Source organism: Cetorhinus maximus, chromosome 28 (genome assembly GCF_964194155.1).
Source record: "Cetorhinus maximus chromosome 28, sCetMax3.hap1.1, whole genome shotgun sequence".
NCBI classification, from domain to species: domain Eukaryota; kingdom Metazoa; phylum Chordata; class Chondrichthyes; order Lamniformes; family Cetorhinidae; genus Cetorhinus; species Cetorhinus maximus.
This window is the reverse complement of record NC_135906.1, coordinates 22,014,598-22,030,778: the sequence shown is the minus strand read 5'-3', so window position 1 is coordinate 22,030,778 and position 16,181 is coordinate 22,014,598. Positions and strand designations below refer to the sequence as shown.

The 16,181-nt window shown below is 45.2% G+C and overlaps 1 protein-coding gene across 1 annotated transcript in view; it reads left to right on the top strand.

The window, feature by feature from the left end:
* Positions 1-16,181, top strand: part of LOC144668910 (complement C3-like) — a 154,954-nt gene that overhangs the window by 45,888 nt on the left and 92,885 nt on the right. The window contains exons 17-19 of the mRNA XM_078531380.1: positions 7,424-7,621; positions 9,011-9,119; positions 11,664-11,749. Coding sequence (XP_078387506.1) covers positions 7,424-7,621; positions 9,011-9,119; positions 11,664-11,749 — 393 coding nt within the window. The remainder of the gene's footprint in view (positions 1-7,423; positions 7,622-9,010; positions 9,120-11,663; positions 11,750-16,181) is intronic.

The following is a 16,181-nucleotide window of genomic DNA, read 5'->3' as shown; positions in this document are numbered from 1 at the left end:
AGCCTGCCAGCTAGATTCCCAATACATGAGGAAAAAACAACCTTAGACAGACTCAAATGACGAAGGATAAGTGAGCACAGGACAAAGCCAATTCATCCATCGTCCCTCCAACACAGGCTTAATATGCAATATTTGCAATCAGTTATGCAAATCGAGACACACAAGACAACATCAACCTACACCAGGGCTTCTGAAACTGTGGGTTGTGAGACCAGATTCTGGGGTCGTGGAGCTCCGACTGAATGTTAACAGCTGCAAGACCCCTTTAAATCATTGCGTATTTTTTTAGCCGGCGCCGATCGCCTGCGATCGAGTGCGCACCACCATTTTACGCGGCAGGCCAATTAAGGCCTGCCCAGCGTAATGCGCGTCTCTGGCATCAGCGTGAAGGGGCGGGCGGGGGTGGGAACTCAATGTCTACCGGGTCCAATGGCGACCCGGCGGCCTATTCAAAAATGGCGCAGGCAGCCATGCGAAGGCTGCCATTGATTTTGCAGTACCGTTGCAATGCAGAACGTCGTTGCAGAATAGGGCAGGCGGGAGGGCAGGTCAGCGGGGCAGTCGGCCCTGAGGTTTTCTGGCAATTGTCTCGCTGCCCTCCTGGGGGAGGTGGCAGCACGCCGGGATATCCTTGTCCCAAGGGACCGGAGGAGGAGGTTCCCCCCACCTCACCAAAAATGCTTGGGAGGAGGTGGCATCCAGGGTCAGCTCCCATGATGTGGTGAGGTGCACATGGCTTCAGTGACCTCCTGCAATCGGGAAGGATGACCCCCCCACCCCCGGACCTCAGAGTTCTTAGAGTGTGAGTGGCAAATGTCAATGAGGCAGCATCTGGGAAAGGGGGTGAACCCTGGCTGCTTGGAATGAGTGTCTTGTGGCTCGAGGGTCACGAATCGGCTGAACCCTGCAAGGTTTTCCTCAGGTGGGGATGGCCAGGCTGCAATGGCAATGCAGGTGCGAACAAGAATTCACTCAGTAGCTGTTCAGTAACTTTTGTGCATGCCCTGAATCTTTGCAAATTGAAGAGGTTTCCGTTTGTTCTGAATTCAATGTGTAGTCTTATGTCAAGATCTTTGAGTGCCTACTGGATTATGGCCAAGAAGTACATGGCAAACAGCTGGAGCCAGTACACAAGCTTGCTTGGTGCCATTATTGACAAGAAAGTCATCCAATGACATACCATTTTGCATTACACTGCACATCATGCTCCTCTCTCCTTTCAGGAGAAGACAGCCCACAATAATGCTGAGAGGCTGCGGACTGGCAGAGGTACGCCCCATCTTCTAATCCTGTCCGGATACGAGCAAGAAGCACTAGAGCTGGAGAGACGCCATGCGCCTAGGTCAACCAGCCGTGGTGAGGTTGGGGTGCCACAGGGAGGTAAGAGTGCAGTGTACTGAGGTCAGCATGTTTGTCATAGCAACCATTCCACTGTAGCCTCTATATTGATGCAAGCCTCGAACATGGAATCCCCATTGATAATGGAAAGACGAGGGCATCCTGATCCAGGTGCCAGGCACGCACAGTGGCAGTGTAACGACTTCAACTAATGACATGTCCTTGTTCTTCCTTTCAGGCTCACCAGAAGACCGTCGGGGTCAGGAGCTTGAAGGACCACCGTTCACTCTAGAGGACACAGAGGATATAAACGCACCAGCGTCACACCCTCTCAGCCAGGCAGGCACCAGCGCAGATACCAGCACCCCGGTGGGAGTTAGATCGTCGGCTAGTATCTCGGTGCACAGCGGTGAGGCCGCTTGAGGTGCAGGCGGAGGCAGAGAGTGCCCAGGGCGCTGGCAGTCGGAGGACTGCTGGGGACCAGGAACATGCTCAGTTGGTGGCTGATGATGTGCCTCTGGAGTCGTCCCTGAGGCAGTAGATGCTGGAAGTGCAGCAGGGTGTGCGGGAGGATCTAGCGGGAGATACATGAGGAAATGCGTGCCATGGTCTCCGTTGTAGAGGAGCCCATGCAGAGCATGAGCAATGCAATGACCCTCATGGCCAAGGGCACTGCTTCCTCCATGTGGAGAGTGGCAACTCTCATAGAGAGGCTGCTCCAGCAGCTCAATCAGGGATTCCTGGGGATGCACTCGGACCTGCAAGCCCTCATGCCAGCAATGACCTCAGGTGGTCACTGTCAGTGTGGGAGATGGATTAGGCACCCAGTATCCCAGCTAGGTGCCCATCCATCAATGGTGAGCAGGGAGGTCCAAAGCAACCTGACGATGGTGCACGAGCTGCTTGTTGTCCCTGTGGGCTCCTCTCAGGGTGCTCCGGATGACGGCAGTGGCTCCTCCGCCCCTCTGCCAGTGACCGTGGCATCCGATGAGGCTGCGGCAACTGGGGAGATGCCAGCCATGGCACTGGCCACTCCCAGGTGGAGCCAGCAAAGGCTTCACGGGCTAGAGGACGCCCACCAAGGTCATCAAGGCCAACAGGACAGCAGAGTGAGCAGGCTGTCACCAATGCCGGTGTCAGCGAGGGGGGAGCACCTGGATACAGCACCCGCAAGCGAAAACTTGAAGCACCTTAAGCACAACACGGCCTTATCACTGGTGATATTTTTTTCCCCCACTTTTACGTTAATTATTATTTAGTGTGATGGATAACACCTATCCATTTAATTTGTATTATGTATGCCAGGCACCACACCAGTAAATGTGTTTCTGTTCAACAAACTTCTGGTGCTTCATTAGTTCTGCAGGTGCAGGGTAACCCATGATGTTATGAGTGACTCGTTTGTCATTGAACTTTATTGAAATGGCACATAGTGCATGTTGTTCACCAAGCAAATGTTCCTATTAGTTATTGAGTATGGAGCCTGCAGCCCTGGCATGTGGTGGTGGTCTTTATTTGGTAGGCTAGCTGAAGGAACATTGGACCAAAGCCTTCCGGGTGTCCCTGCCTGCCTGGAGGTTGCCCAAGTCAGCGTCTATCCCCTCAGCATTCTCCTGAGCATGCTCGTCCTTAGACTCACTACTGATCTCATTGTCTGCTGCCAGAGCAGCTGTGGTGGCCAACATCTTCCTCCACTGCGTCTGCCCTTTCCAGCACCAGATTGTGGCGAGCGCAGCATGCAACCACTATCAGTGACACACAATCTGGTGAGTATTGCAGTGCGCCCCCTGAACGGTTCAGGCATCGGAAGCGCATCTTGAGAAGGCCGATGGTTCTCTCTACCACTGCCCTTGGGGAGGCGTGGCTCCTATTGTACCGCTGCTGGCCTCTGTTCTTGGATGGCGGAGAGGCGTCATGAGCCACCTTTTAAGGGGATAACCCTTGTCACCCAGCAGCCAGCCATCCAGTCGGGCTGGACCACTGAAGAGCCTCGGCACCTGGGAGTGTCTCAGGATGTAAGCGTCATGGAGCTGCCTGGGTACCTTGCACAGACTTGCAGAATCTGCATCCTATTGTCACACACTATCTGCACGTTCATGGAGTGGAATCCCTTCCTGTTGACGAAGGCACCCAGCTCTCCCACTGGCGCCTTGATGGCCACATGGGTGCAGTCGATTGCACACTGGACACAGGGGAATCCAACAATCACTGCAAAGCTTTTGGCTCGCTCTGCCTGGCTGGCCTCGTCCGTGCGGTAGTGAATGGAAGTCAATGCATGCCTGAACAGAGCGCCTGTCACCAGCTTGACACAACGGTGGACAGCTGATTGGGAGACTCCTTAAAGATCACTGACCGACCCCTGGAAAGAACCTGAGGCATAGAAGCTGAGGGCCACTGGCATGGGGTGTCCACCCACACAGTTAGAGCTGACCTCAGGGCCAATCATCTGACAGATGGAGGTCACTGTCTCCCTTGAGAGGCAGAGCCTCCTTCGGCATTGCACCTCAGACATATTGAGGTAGCTGCATTGCTGCCTGTAAACCCTGTCAGCAGGATAGTGGCATCTTCTGCTTCCCCTTCCGACTTGCATTTCCTGTTGGCCCTGCGCCCCTTGCACCTGCGCCTCTCCTCCCACAGGTCACTCCCTTGGAGGCTGAATAGGGACACCTGGCCTCCTCCCTCATCAGGCCCTCTCTTCCTCCTCAGAGGAGATTCCTCTAGTGGAGACCACAATCTCCATTCCCAGGGCAAGGGAAGGCTGTCTGACACCTGGAAGGCCTCAAGTGTTATGAGTCCTCCAGAGTCCTGAACTGAAGCCTGTTATTTCTGTCAAAGCCGCTCTGAAGCGAAATGAAGTTGTCCTGTTCACACAAGCAAGTAGCTGTAAGGTATAATCTAAAGTACTAACAACTCGCATTAGCGAGCCCACTCACCCCTCTTATCCCGCCCGTGGATGAGATTTTTGAAAATGTGGCCTACCTGCCTGCCTGTTGCGTCCGTGCGATGCCCTGAAAATTGCACGGGTTGTGCAAAATCAAATTCAGTTGATACCTCAAGGGCCTTAACTGGCCCGTTAAATAATGGCGGGTGTGCCTCTGTCCTCATAGCACGCCCGACTACCGATGTATCGCGATGGTGCGCACGTGCGGCGTCATCGTGTGTCATTTTACATTCCGGCGTGTCGGGCCTGCCCCCGCACGCCGAATGTAAAATTCTGGCCCTGAAAATTAAACACTTTACCCTGTGTCCCCCACTCTCACAGATTTCCCCCTCCCTCCTGCTCTCGCAGCACCCACTGAGGGGTCATGGCAGTTTTCAAGCTCCAAAATGGGGTCACAGTGGGAAAAAGTTTGGCAAGCACTGCCCTAAAGTGTAAACCATTTTTTTTCTTACTTGCTGTACACTCATCTGTTGAAGCAATGGGAAAATCCACCAAAAGATTATGACAAGTTTGAATAAGGTAGACAAAGAAAAACTGATCCCATTAGCTGATCCCATTGTACAAAGACTAGGGGATGCAAATTTAAAGTTTTGGGTGGGAGATGCACTGTTTTTTAAAATTTATTCTTCCACAGGATGTGTGCTTTGTTGGCAAGGGCAGCATTTATTGCACCCTAATTACCCTTGAACTGAATGGCTTGCTAGGCTATTTCATAGGGCAGTTAAAAGTCAGCCACATGGCTGTCTGTCTGGAATCACGTGTAAGCTCGCCTGGATAAGGTTGGCAGAATTTGTTTCCTAAAGGACATTAGGGAAACTGTAAAGGCAATGGGCCCTGACAACCTTCCAGCAATAGCACTTTAGGCTTGTGCTCCAGAACTAGCTGCACCCCTAGCCAAGCTGTTCCAGTACAGGTACAGCACAGACATCTATCCATCAATGTGGGAAATTGCCCAGGTATGTCCTGTACACAAGAACAAGGCAAAATCCAATAGCTGATGATTGCACAATGTCCAGCACCATTCATGACAACTCAAATGCTGAAGCACTCTGTGTCCATATGCAGCAAGGCCTGGAAAATATCCAGACTTAGGCTGATAATTGGCAAGAAAGATTCGTGCTGCACAAGTGCCAGGCAATGACCATCTCAAACAAGAGAGAATCCACATCTCCCCTTGACATTCAATGACATTACCATCGCTGAATCCCTAACTATCAACATCCTGGGGGTTACCATTGACCAGAAACTGAACTGGACCAGCCATATAAATACTATGGCTGCAAGAGCCGGTCAGAGACTGGGAATTCTGCGGAGCGTAACTCATCTCCTGACTTCTCAATGCCTGTCCACCATCTACCAGGCACAGTCAGAAGTGTGATGGAATACTCTCCACTTGCCTGGATGAGTGCAGCTTCAACAACAGTCAAGAAGCCTTACACTATCCAGGACAAAGCAGCCTGCTTGAATGGCACCCCATCTACCACCTTCAATATTCACTCCCTCCACCACCAACGCACAGTGGCAGAAGTCTACAAGATACACTGCAGCAACTCATCTTGCTCCTTTCGCAGCACCATTCAAACCCATGACCTCTACCACCTAGAAGGACAAGGGCAGCAGACACATGGGAACACCAACACCTGGAAGTTCCCCTCCAAGCCACTCACCATCCTGACTTGGACATATATTGCTGCTGCTTCACCGTTGCTGGGTCAAAACCTTGGAACTCGCTCCCTACTGCACTGTGGGTGTACTTACACCGCATGGACTGCAGAGATTCAAGAAGGTGGCTTACCACTGCCTTCTCAAGGGCAATTAGGGATGGGCAATAAATGTTGGCCTAGACAGCGACACCCAAATCCTATGAATGAATGAAAAAAAGAACCAGGTGGTTTTTACAACAATCAATAATAGTTTCATGGTCGCCATTACTGAGACTAGCTTTCAATTCCAGATCTTTATTACTTGTATTTAAATTCCACCAGCTGATGTGGTGGGATTTGGACCCATGTTCCCAGAGCATTAGCCTGGCCCTCTAGATTTCTAGTCCAGTGACACTGCCAGTATGCCATCATACCAGGAGGAACATATTTTACACAGGAGAATGATGGAAGCAGAAATAATCAATGATTTCAAAAGGAAATTGGATGTGTACTTGAAGGATCTATCGTGGAGTGGGACTGACTGATTGTTCTACAGAGAGCCAGCATGGACTCAATAGGCCAAATAGCCTCCCATGTGTAAATGATTCTATGATAAAATTCATTGTATTGTTCACTTTCACACCTGTGTCTTCAGCTGCCTTGTCCCTAAGCTCTGAAATCCCCTTCGTAAACCTCTGTTTCTTTTCCTGTTCCTTTAAAATGTTCCTTAATACCTACTTTGGCCAAGCTTTTGCTCACTTGTCACCATGTGGCTTAGTGTCAAATTCTGTTTGATACTGTGAAGCACCTTGGGATATTTAAGTCAAGGGCGCTATAGAAATGTAAGTTGTTCTTGCTAAATATTAGAAAGCAACTTTTACACCAGTACCGTTGTTCATTTTTTCCCACCAAAATTATAATATCCACAGAAATCCCAATCTCAGTATAAGGGGTTGACCATTTAGGACTGAGATGAAGAGACATTTCTTTACTCAGCGGGTTGTGAATTTTGGAATTCTTGCAGAGAGTTGTGAATGCTCAGTCATTGAGCATATGCAAGACAAAGGTTGATGGATTTTTGAATATTTAGTAGGTTAAGGGGAACTTGAAATTGTGCTAGAAGATCAACATGATCACGTTGAATGGTGGAGCAAGCTTGAAGGGCCGACTAGCCTATCCCTGCTCCTATTTGTTTTGTTCATATGCCGTTAAATCATGAATGACTTAGACTGCATTTTACTTCTACTTTGCACCCTGTAATTTTAATTGAAAATTACCATGCGCATAAACGTAATCGGTTAGTTAAAATAAAAAGTGCTGTTTTATCTGTGATTCATACAAAAGACCCTAGCTGTTAAACATCTCAGAAAAATGATTTCCACATTTAGTCCATTTCTTGAAAATATTAAAACTTATTTTTCAAACGTTATATTTCAAACCCTTTTCTTTGGTATTTTTATATTTACTTTTTCTATTTGATTCATGTACTTTTTTATTTTAGTGCATAAGTACAAATCCCAAATACCCCGGAGATGTTGCAAGGATGGAATGAAGCTAAACCCCATGGGATTTTCATGTAACAAGAGAGCAAAGAGAATAGTACTTGGCCAAGAATGTAAAGCCGCCTTCCTAGATTGTTGCAACCATATCACAGAATTTAAGATTCAACGCAAAAAAACTGAAATGACTTTGGCGAGAAGTAAGCATCAATTATTTTTCTAGGTGGTAACCCAAATGAAATTATATATTTTAATTTCTTTTTGACGTAACGCTTTATTTATCATTTATTTTATTTTATTTATTTATTCATGAATGCTTTATTTATCTTTAAGAATTACAAGTTTTGAGCACTTTTTAAGGTGGAGAAAAAAGAAATTTTTGCATGTGCAGGAGAGGTGTTGGAGTAGAGATTTTTTGTGGGTGCTCAGGCAAACAGTAAGTATTGGGATGGCTGCCTTGTGTACTCCCTGCTCCATATTCAGCTCCATTAGCTGTATTATAGTGTGCATACACAACTGGCCAATGAAATACCGCCCATTCAATACTACCATCTAAGGTGAACTTTCAATCCTTATTTTACATTAAGATGGTTAAATTAAGGAGCCAAAAATAACCTAGCAGCCAAGCAAAATATATTGAAAATACAAAACAACAAGCAACAAATGTTAAGGGCTGGATGCCACAGATAAGTTAGCTGAACTTAAGTAATATTAGTTTTAGAAGCGGTGAAACAGCGCATTAGAGATAGAAGAAACAGGAATTCAGATAATTGTAGCTGGAGATGCATTAGTGAAATGGTTAAAGGCCTGTTTTGGTTTATTCATTTGTGGGATTTGAATGTCATGGGAAAAGCTACATTTTGTGCTGTTTGGGAAGGAGTTCCAGGATTTTGATCCAGTGACAGTGAAAGAGTGGTCGATATATTTTCAAGTCAGGATGGGGTGTGATTTGAAGGGGAACTTGCAGGTATTCCCATGCACCAGATGCCTTTATTCTTTTAGGCTGTAGAGATCTTGGACTTGGGAAGGGCTGCATAAGGAGCCTTGGCAAGTTGCTGCAGCACTTCTTGTAGATGGTATATACTGCTGCTACTGTCTACCGGTGGTGGAGAGAGTGCATGTTTAAGGTGGTGGATAGGGTCAAGTGGACTGCTTTGTCCCGAATGATGTCGAGCTCCTTGAGTGTTAGAGGTGCATTCATTCAGGGAAGCGGAGAGTATTTCATCACACTCCTGACTTGTGCCTTGTAAATAGGGGACAGGCTTTGGGGAGTCACGCAGTTAGTTATCCATGACAGCATTCTGGATAACTCTTGACCTGCTCTTGTAACCATTGTACTTATGTGACTAGTCCAGTTAAGTTTTTGGTCAGTAGTGAACCTCAAGATAGTCATGGTGGGGGATTCAATATGCTAAATAGCTCATCTCAGAAACTCTGGCATGGCCGGCCCGTTTCTTGCTGCACAAATGTGAATCATACTGTATCATTTTTCCAATTGGAATGGAAAATGTGAACTAATGTCTTTAAACTTAGAGATGGATGGAACTCTGCATCTAAATCCCTAATTTACCATTGACACTTTTCTTTAGGTGATGATGATGCTTACTATTCTCCCTATGAAGATATAATATCCAGAAGTGACTTCCCAGAAAGCTGGCTGTGGATACTGAAGACTCTGCCCACAGATCCCCAAGGACGGTACTGATTATTATTATGCTCTTGTAAGAATGTGTAGTATTTGCATGGGTTCTTATGGTTTAATGCATGAAATTGTCACTCAGTCAGATTTTTACAGTCCAAAGGTTGAATATAAGAAAAAGACTTCTGTAGCACCTTTCATGCCCTGAGATGTCCCAGCTAGCTTAACAGATAATTAAGTACTGTTTTTGAAGGATTTTCATGAAATGTAACTTGAGGTATTACATTTGTAATTTAGGAAACACAGCAGCCAATATGCCCACAGCAAGCTCCCACAAACAGTAGTGTAAGAACACAAAAACAAAATAGTGTGGATGCTGGAAATTTGAAATAAAAACAAAATGCTGGAAATACTCAGCAGGACAGGCAGCATCTGTGGAGAGGGAAACAGAGTTGATGTTTCAGGCCTGTAACATTTCATGAGAACTGGGAAAAGTTAGAAATGTAATAGGTTTTGAGCAAGTGAAAGGGTGAAAGATAAAGAACAAAAGAGAAGGCCATTGATAGATTGGAGGGCAGGAGAGATTAAATGACAAAAGGTTTCATGGTGAGAAGTGAAAGGGAGTGGTAATGGGACAAGTAAAGAAACAAAAGATTTGTCTAGAGGTGGTATGAATGGCAAGATATCTGTTGTCTGAATGCAAAGTAAATAAGGGAGAAACCAGAGGGAAAAAAGAAATCAGCAAAGGAATGCAAAACAAAAAGGGGGCATAAGTTATGATCTAAAATTGTTGAACTCAATGTTGAGTCCAGAAAGCTGTAAAGTGCCCAGTTGAAAGATAAAGTCCTATTCCGTGAGCTTGTGTTGAGTTTCATCACAGCACTGTAGCAGGCCAAAGACAGAGAGGCTAGAGTGGGAGCAAGGTGAAGAATTGAAATGACGAGTGACTGGAAGCTCAGGGTCATGCTTGCGGACCAAATGGAGATGTTTCACAAAGCAGTCTGTGTTTGGTCTCCCCAATGTAGATCTGACCATGTCGTGAGCAGCAAATACTGTATGCTGCCAATTAAGCACTAGTATTGTATGGGACCTTGGAAGGTTAGAAGTGAGGAGGTAAAAGGACAGGAGTTGCATCTCCTGTGCTTGCATGGAAAGGTGCCGTAGGAAAAAGCCGGTTTGTATTGAGTGTCTGAGGAGTGGACCAGGCTATTGTGAAGGGAGAGCACCTTTTGAGATGCTTAAAGGGGAGGCTAGGGGAAGTTTGTTTGGTGGTGGCATCATGCTGGAAGCAGCGGAATGGCTGGGCATGATCTGTTGAATATGGAGGCTGGTGGCTGGAAGGTGAAGACAACGGGAACCTTATCATGGTTCTGGGGGGGAGAGGAAAGGTTGACAGCAGAAGTACGTGAAATAGAATGAAAACAGTCGAGGACCCTGTTAACCACTGTAGGGTGGGGTGGTTGCAGGGAGGGAAATCCTCAGTTGAAGGAAAAGAAAGAAATATTGGAAACAGAAGTATGGAAGATAGCATCATCCAAATAGACACCGTGGAGACGGAGAAACTGGGGGATTGGAATAGAGTCCTTACAGGAAGCAGTGTATGAGGAGGTATAGCCAAGGTAGCTTGATTGGTTGATAGCTTACTCTCAGAAACGGAGACAGAGAAGCTAAAGAAGGGTAAGAAAGAGACAGAGATGAGTCATGTGCAGGTGAGGGAAAGGTGGAAATTGGAAGCAAAGTCATTGAGATTTTTCAATTCAGGGTGAGAGTAGGAAACAACACTGATACAGTCCTAGTGTGAAAGTGACCAGTTAATTGTTTTTTTTTGTGTGATGTTGGTTGAGAGATAAATATTGGCCAGGATACCCAGAGAACTCTCCTGTCTTCTCTGAAATAGTGTCTGTAGGATATTTACATCAACCTGAGAGGGCAGACAGAGCCTAGTTTAATGTATCACTTGAAAGATGGCACCCCTGATGGTGCAGCAGTCCCTCAGTACTAAGCTGGGGTCTCAGGCTAGATTTTTGTGCCCAAGTCCTGAAGTTGGACTTGAACTACAACCTTCTGACTCAGAGGTCAGGCATCTGCCAACTGAGCCATACTGACACTTTATAGAATGATTCCACTAAGCAAGCATCCATTTTTACTCTGAAGTGTTTGGATTACGTGGGGGGTGGGGGAGGGGGCTGGTTAACTCAGTTGGCTAGATGGCTAGTGTGTGGTTCAGAATAACACCAACAGGACTGGTTCAATTCCCATCCCAGTTGAGGTAGACTTGGGACTTACCTCCTCACCCTGCCCCTGAGAGTGGAAGGCAATGGCAAACAACCATTGATAAAACTGCCAAGAGAAGCAGCTCAGGAGGAAACATAAGCAGACAATGAGCCAAGGACCTACCTTTAGGCAGAGCACTCATTACTCATAAATGGTTTGCACGATCTTAAATATACAATGTAGTTAACTTCATTAATGGGTAGCAGTCGGAGGGTAGCAATAGTCCAATAGTTGATTTCACAAATAAAATGACACATCAGTAGTCAAGGTGTTAACAGTGTTGGTCAAGAAGTATTCAATGGAAATATATTTTTATTTTTCTTAATCAGCGATGTCACAGAGAAAGTATCTGGTTACCTTAAAGACTCAATCACTACTTGGGAAATACAAGCTGTCAGTGTGTCTTCAGAGAAAGGTAAGTCGTTTTCAGACTAGTAGTGCTTGAGAAGTGCTTTTGTGACCTCTGACGTGATCTTTGGTGTTTAAAGGTTTGCGAGCAGAAGTCATTTGGTCCACCACTTGGAACATGGTGTCAGGAGTGTGCAGCTGAAATTGAGTGGGTTTTGATAGCTGTAAGAGAGCCAGCAGCTGTAAGAAACAGCAGAGAATAATTAAAACTTTAGTCTGCAACTTTGTACCAGACATTGCTCACTGGGTAAGTCAGTATGGCTTTGAGTGTTCCAGTAGCAGCACCTATGGAAATGGAGGCACATTTTGAAAATAATTTGGAAATTCTTCCAGTCTCAGTGGCAAAACAATGTAATTCCCACAGACTTAACCAAGATATCTGAACAAATAAGAGTAGCTACTCTGTTATCATTGTTGGGAAAGAGTACTACAAGCTGTATTGTGTCCCAGATCTCACTGAGGAGCAGAAAAGCTGGTCGTGAAATTTTAGAGGCCCTGAAGACCTAGTTTGAGCCCTGTACTAATTATATTTATGAACACTTCATGTTCAACATCAGTGCTCAGGAAGAGGGGGAGAATATTGATCTGTATGTGACTGCACTGAGACGTACAGCTGAATCTTGTGAGTTTGAACAACTGAAGGATGATCTGATCAGAGATGGGATTGTCTTAGGAACAAGAGACCCTGCCGTGAGAGCACATTTGCTGACATAAGAGAACCTTACTGTCAAGAACACATAAAATAGGAGCAGATCATATGGCCCATTGAGCCTGCTACGCCATTCAATATGATCATGGCTGATCTTGGGCTTCAACACCATTTCTTGCCTGCTCCCCATACCCCTTAATTCCCCGAGAGACCAAAAATATGTCTATCCCAGCCTTAAATGTATTTAACGATGGAGCATCCACAAACCTCTAGGGTAGAGAATTCCAGAGATTCACAAACCTTTTAGTGAAATAATTTTTCCTCATCTTAGTCCTAAATGATTGACCCTTTATCCTGAGACTGTGTCCCCGTGTTTTAGACTCCCCAACCGGCAGAAGCAATCTCTCAGCGTCTACCCTATCAAACCCCCTCAGAATTTTGTAGGTTTCAATGGGATTGCCTCTCATTCTTCTAAAGTACAGAGAATATAAGCCTAATTTACTTAGTCTTTCATCACAGGACAATCCCCTCATCCCAGCGACCAATCTAGTGAACCTCTACTGTACCACTTCCAATGCAAGAATATCCTTTCTTAAATGTGGAGACCAAAACTGCAAACAGCATTCCAGATGTTGTCTCACTAAAACGCTGTACAATTGAGCAAGACTACTTTTTTCTTGTACTCCAAATCCCTTGCAATAAAGACAACATGCCATTTGCCTTCCTAATTGCTTGCTGCACCTGCATGCCAATTTTCTACATTCCTTGTACAAGCACACTCAAGTCTCTTTGAACGTCAACACTTACAAGTTTCACAACTTGAAAAAATACCCTGCTTTTCTATTCTTATGACCAAAATGCATCACTTGACAACTCCCTACATTATACACCATTTGCTGTCTTATTGCCAACTTACTTAACCTGTCTATATCTCTTTGCAGCCTTTCTGTGTCCTCCCCGCAGCTTACCTTCCCATCTAGCATGGTATCATCAGAAAACTTTGACACGTTACTCTCTGTCTCTTCATCTAAGTCATTAATATAGATTGTAAGTAGCTGAGGCCCCAGCACTGATCCTTGTGGCACTTCACTATTCACTGCCTGCCAACTTGAAAAAGCCGTGTTTATCCCCACTCTCTACTTTCTATCCATGAACCAATCCTCTCCTCATGCTAAAATACTAACCCCAACTCCATGAGCCCTTATCTTGCCTATTAACCTTTTTTGTGGCACCTTATCGAATGCCTTTTGGAAATCCATACTACATCTAGTGGTTCCCCTTTATCTACCCTACTAGTTGCATCCGCAAAAAAGCCAAATAAATTTGTTAATCAGGATTTCCCTTCAGCAATGTTGCAACCTTCAGTCAACCATGTTGACTTGTGAACACGAACCATGAAGCCAACCATGTTGACTTGTTTTAATTATACTGTGCTTTCTTAAGTGCATTGTTAATACTTCCTTAATAATAGATTCCAACATTTTCCCAACTGATGTTAGGCTAACTGGCCTGTAGTTCACTGTTTTCTCTCTGCTCCCTTTTTTGAAAAGTGGTGTAACATTTGCCAACTTCCAACCTAAGGGACTGTTCCCGAATCTAAAGAATTTTGGAAAAAAAGAAAGCTTCTGACATGTGCAGAAGCTCTAAGGTCATTGATCAGCAACTGGAGAGTATTAATTGGGGAACTGACGAGGCTTTGCACTATGCTGAGAGGGAGTCCAGGCCTTACAAGTGCAAGACAATGGAGAAAAGGAAGAAATATTTACAGAAAGACCACAGAAAAGTCAAGGCCAGGGTATCAGATGTAAATATTGCAGAGGAGATCACGTGAAAGAAAAGGAAATATCTCCAGCATGGGGAAAGCAGTGATCTGACTGCAAGAAGCTGAATCCCTTTGCGTGCAAGTGTTTTGTTGGAAAGATAAAAAGCAAGCCTATAAAGATGGTTTCTGGAGAGATCCTGAGGAATCATTTCCCACCCTAGAAAAGGTTGGCATCATCAAATCTCAAGGAAAAAATGGTTTATGAATATTGGAATGATGACTGTAGAAGAAGAGCATCAATTTGAAATGAAGTGTCAGATAGATACTGCTGCTACATGCAGCATCATGGGCTTCGCTGTTCAAGATGATAACCGAAAAGTGAAGCTGTCGAAGGTAAAGTTGAGGAGTGCTCACCCCAAGAAGACAAACTAAGCTGAGAGCTCAATTCAATGGGAAGAGAGAATATTTGCAGTTCCAAATAGTAGACACTGAGCAAAATCCACTCATCTCTACTGAAACAAGCCTGAAACAAGCTTGAAGCAATCAAAAGCTTGGACTAGTACCCCTCCATGTATCAGAAGAAGTTTAACATGTTTTGCATGGCACAAAGCTATTGACTGCTGAACAAATCCTAAAAAATTACAAAGTTATTTTCATGGATCTTGGACGTCTTCCTGGTGAATATCTTCTTGAAGTAGCTGAATGTATGCGACCATCTTCATCTCCATCTTCCAAGGAGAGTTCCAGCTGCCCTCAAGTCTAGCCTGAAAGACAAGATACAGCAGCTTGAAAAGATGGGAGTAATCAAGAAAGTGACAACACCTACTAGCATGACATGCTCATCAACCCAGCACAGACATTGAATCTGACGGACTAGCGTCTTGCTCTGATCAAGCAAACTATGCAACGAGATGCAGCTCTCCAAGTGATGCAGGAAGTAGTGATGAAAGGATGGTCAGAAACCATCAAGGGCACACCTATTGCAATAAGAGAATATTGAGCATACAGGGATGAAATGACTTTCTAAGATGGAATCTTGTACAAAGGAACTAGAGTCGTCATCGCTAATAATGAGAAAACAGATGTTGAAGCGCATCCATGCAAGCCATTCAGGAATTCAGCCTAATCTGAGAAAAGCCTAACATGAGTAATGAGATCAAGGACCATATCAGCGAGTGCAGTTCATGTAATGAACATCAAGCTAAGCAAACTAAAGAGCGTCTCATGACTCAGGACATCCCAGACAGACCAAGGATGAAGCTTGGAATAGACCGTTTCACTTTTTGGAACTGACTATCTCGTCACCATCAACTACTATTCAGACAACGGGGCATACCACAAGCTGATGTCAATGACCCTCAGTGAGATCGTAGAATAACCGAAAGCACACTTAAGTCGTTATGGCGTTCCTCACATTGTGATGAGTGACAATGGTCTTCAGTTCATGCGTGAAGAATGCAGATGTTTTGTAATAGATTGGGAAATTCAGCACTACACATCATGTCCACATCATCCCCAGTCAAATGGAAACGCTGAGGCAGCAGTGAAAATTGTCAAAAGGATGATCAAAAAATAGAGTAGATCTAACATAGATGTGTACAAGACAATTCGAGAGTGGAGAAACACACGTATTGAAGGCATGGAAATAGTCCAGTTTAGCAACTAATGTCATGCTGCATCCAAATTACTTTTCCAATAGCTAGAACACTACTGAAGCCAGAGGAGTAACAGGAGTGAGTGACAAAGTCAAAGTGAAATGATAGAAAGCAAAATTTCACTTTGATAAAGCTGCCAAATCGTTGCTAGAGCTGAGAATTGGAGAGCTGATCAGAGTGCAAACATTCAATGCTCTCAACAAAAGTCAGCCCGCTTGGTAACTTGGGACCTGTGTAGAGAAGTTGTTACCGCAATTGTACATAGTGAAAATGAGAGACCAGATATATCATCATAACCATGGACATATACAAAGAACATATACAAAGGTGGTGGGGTAGTGTTATTGTCACTGGACTAGTAACCCAGAGACCC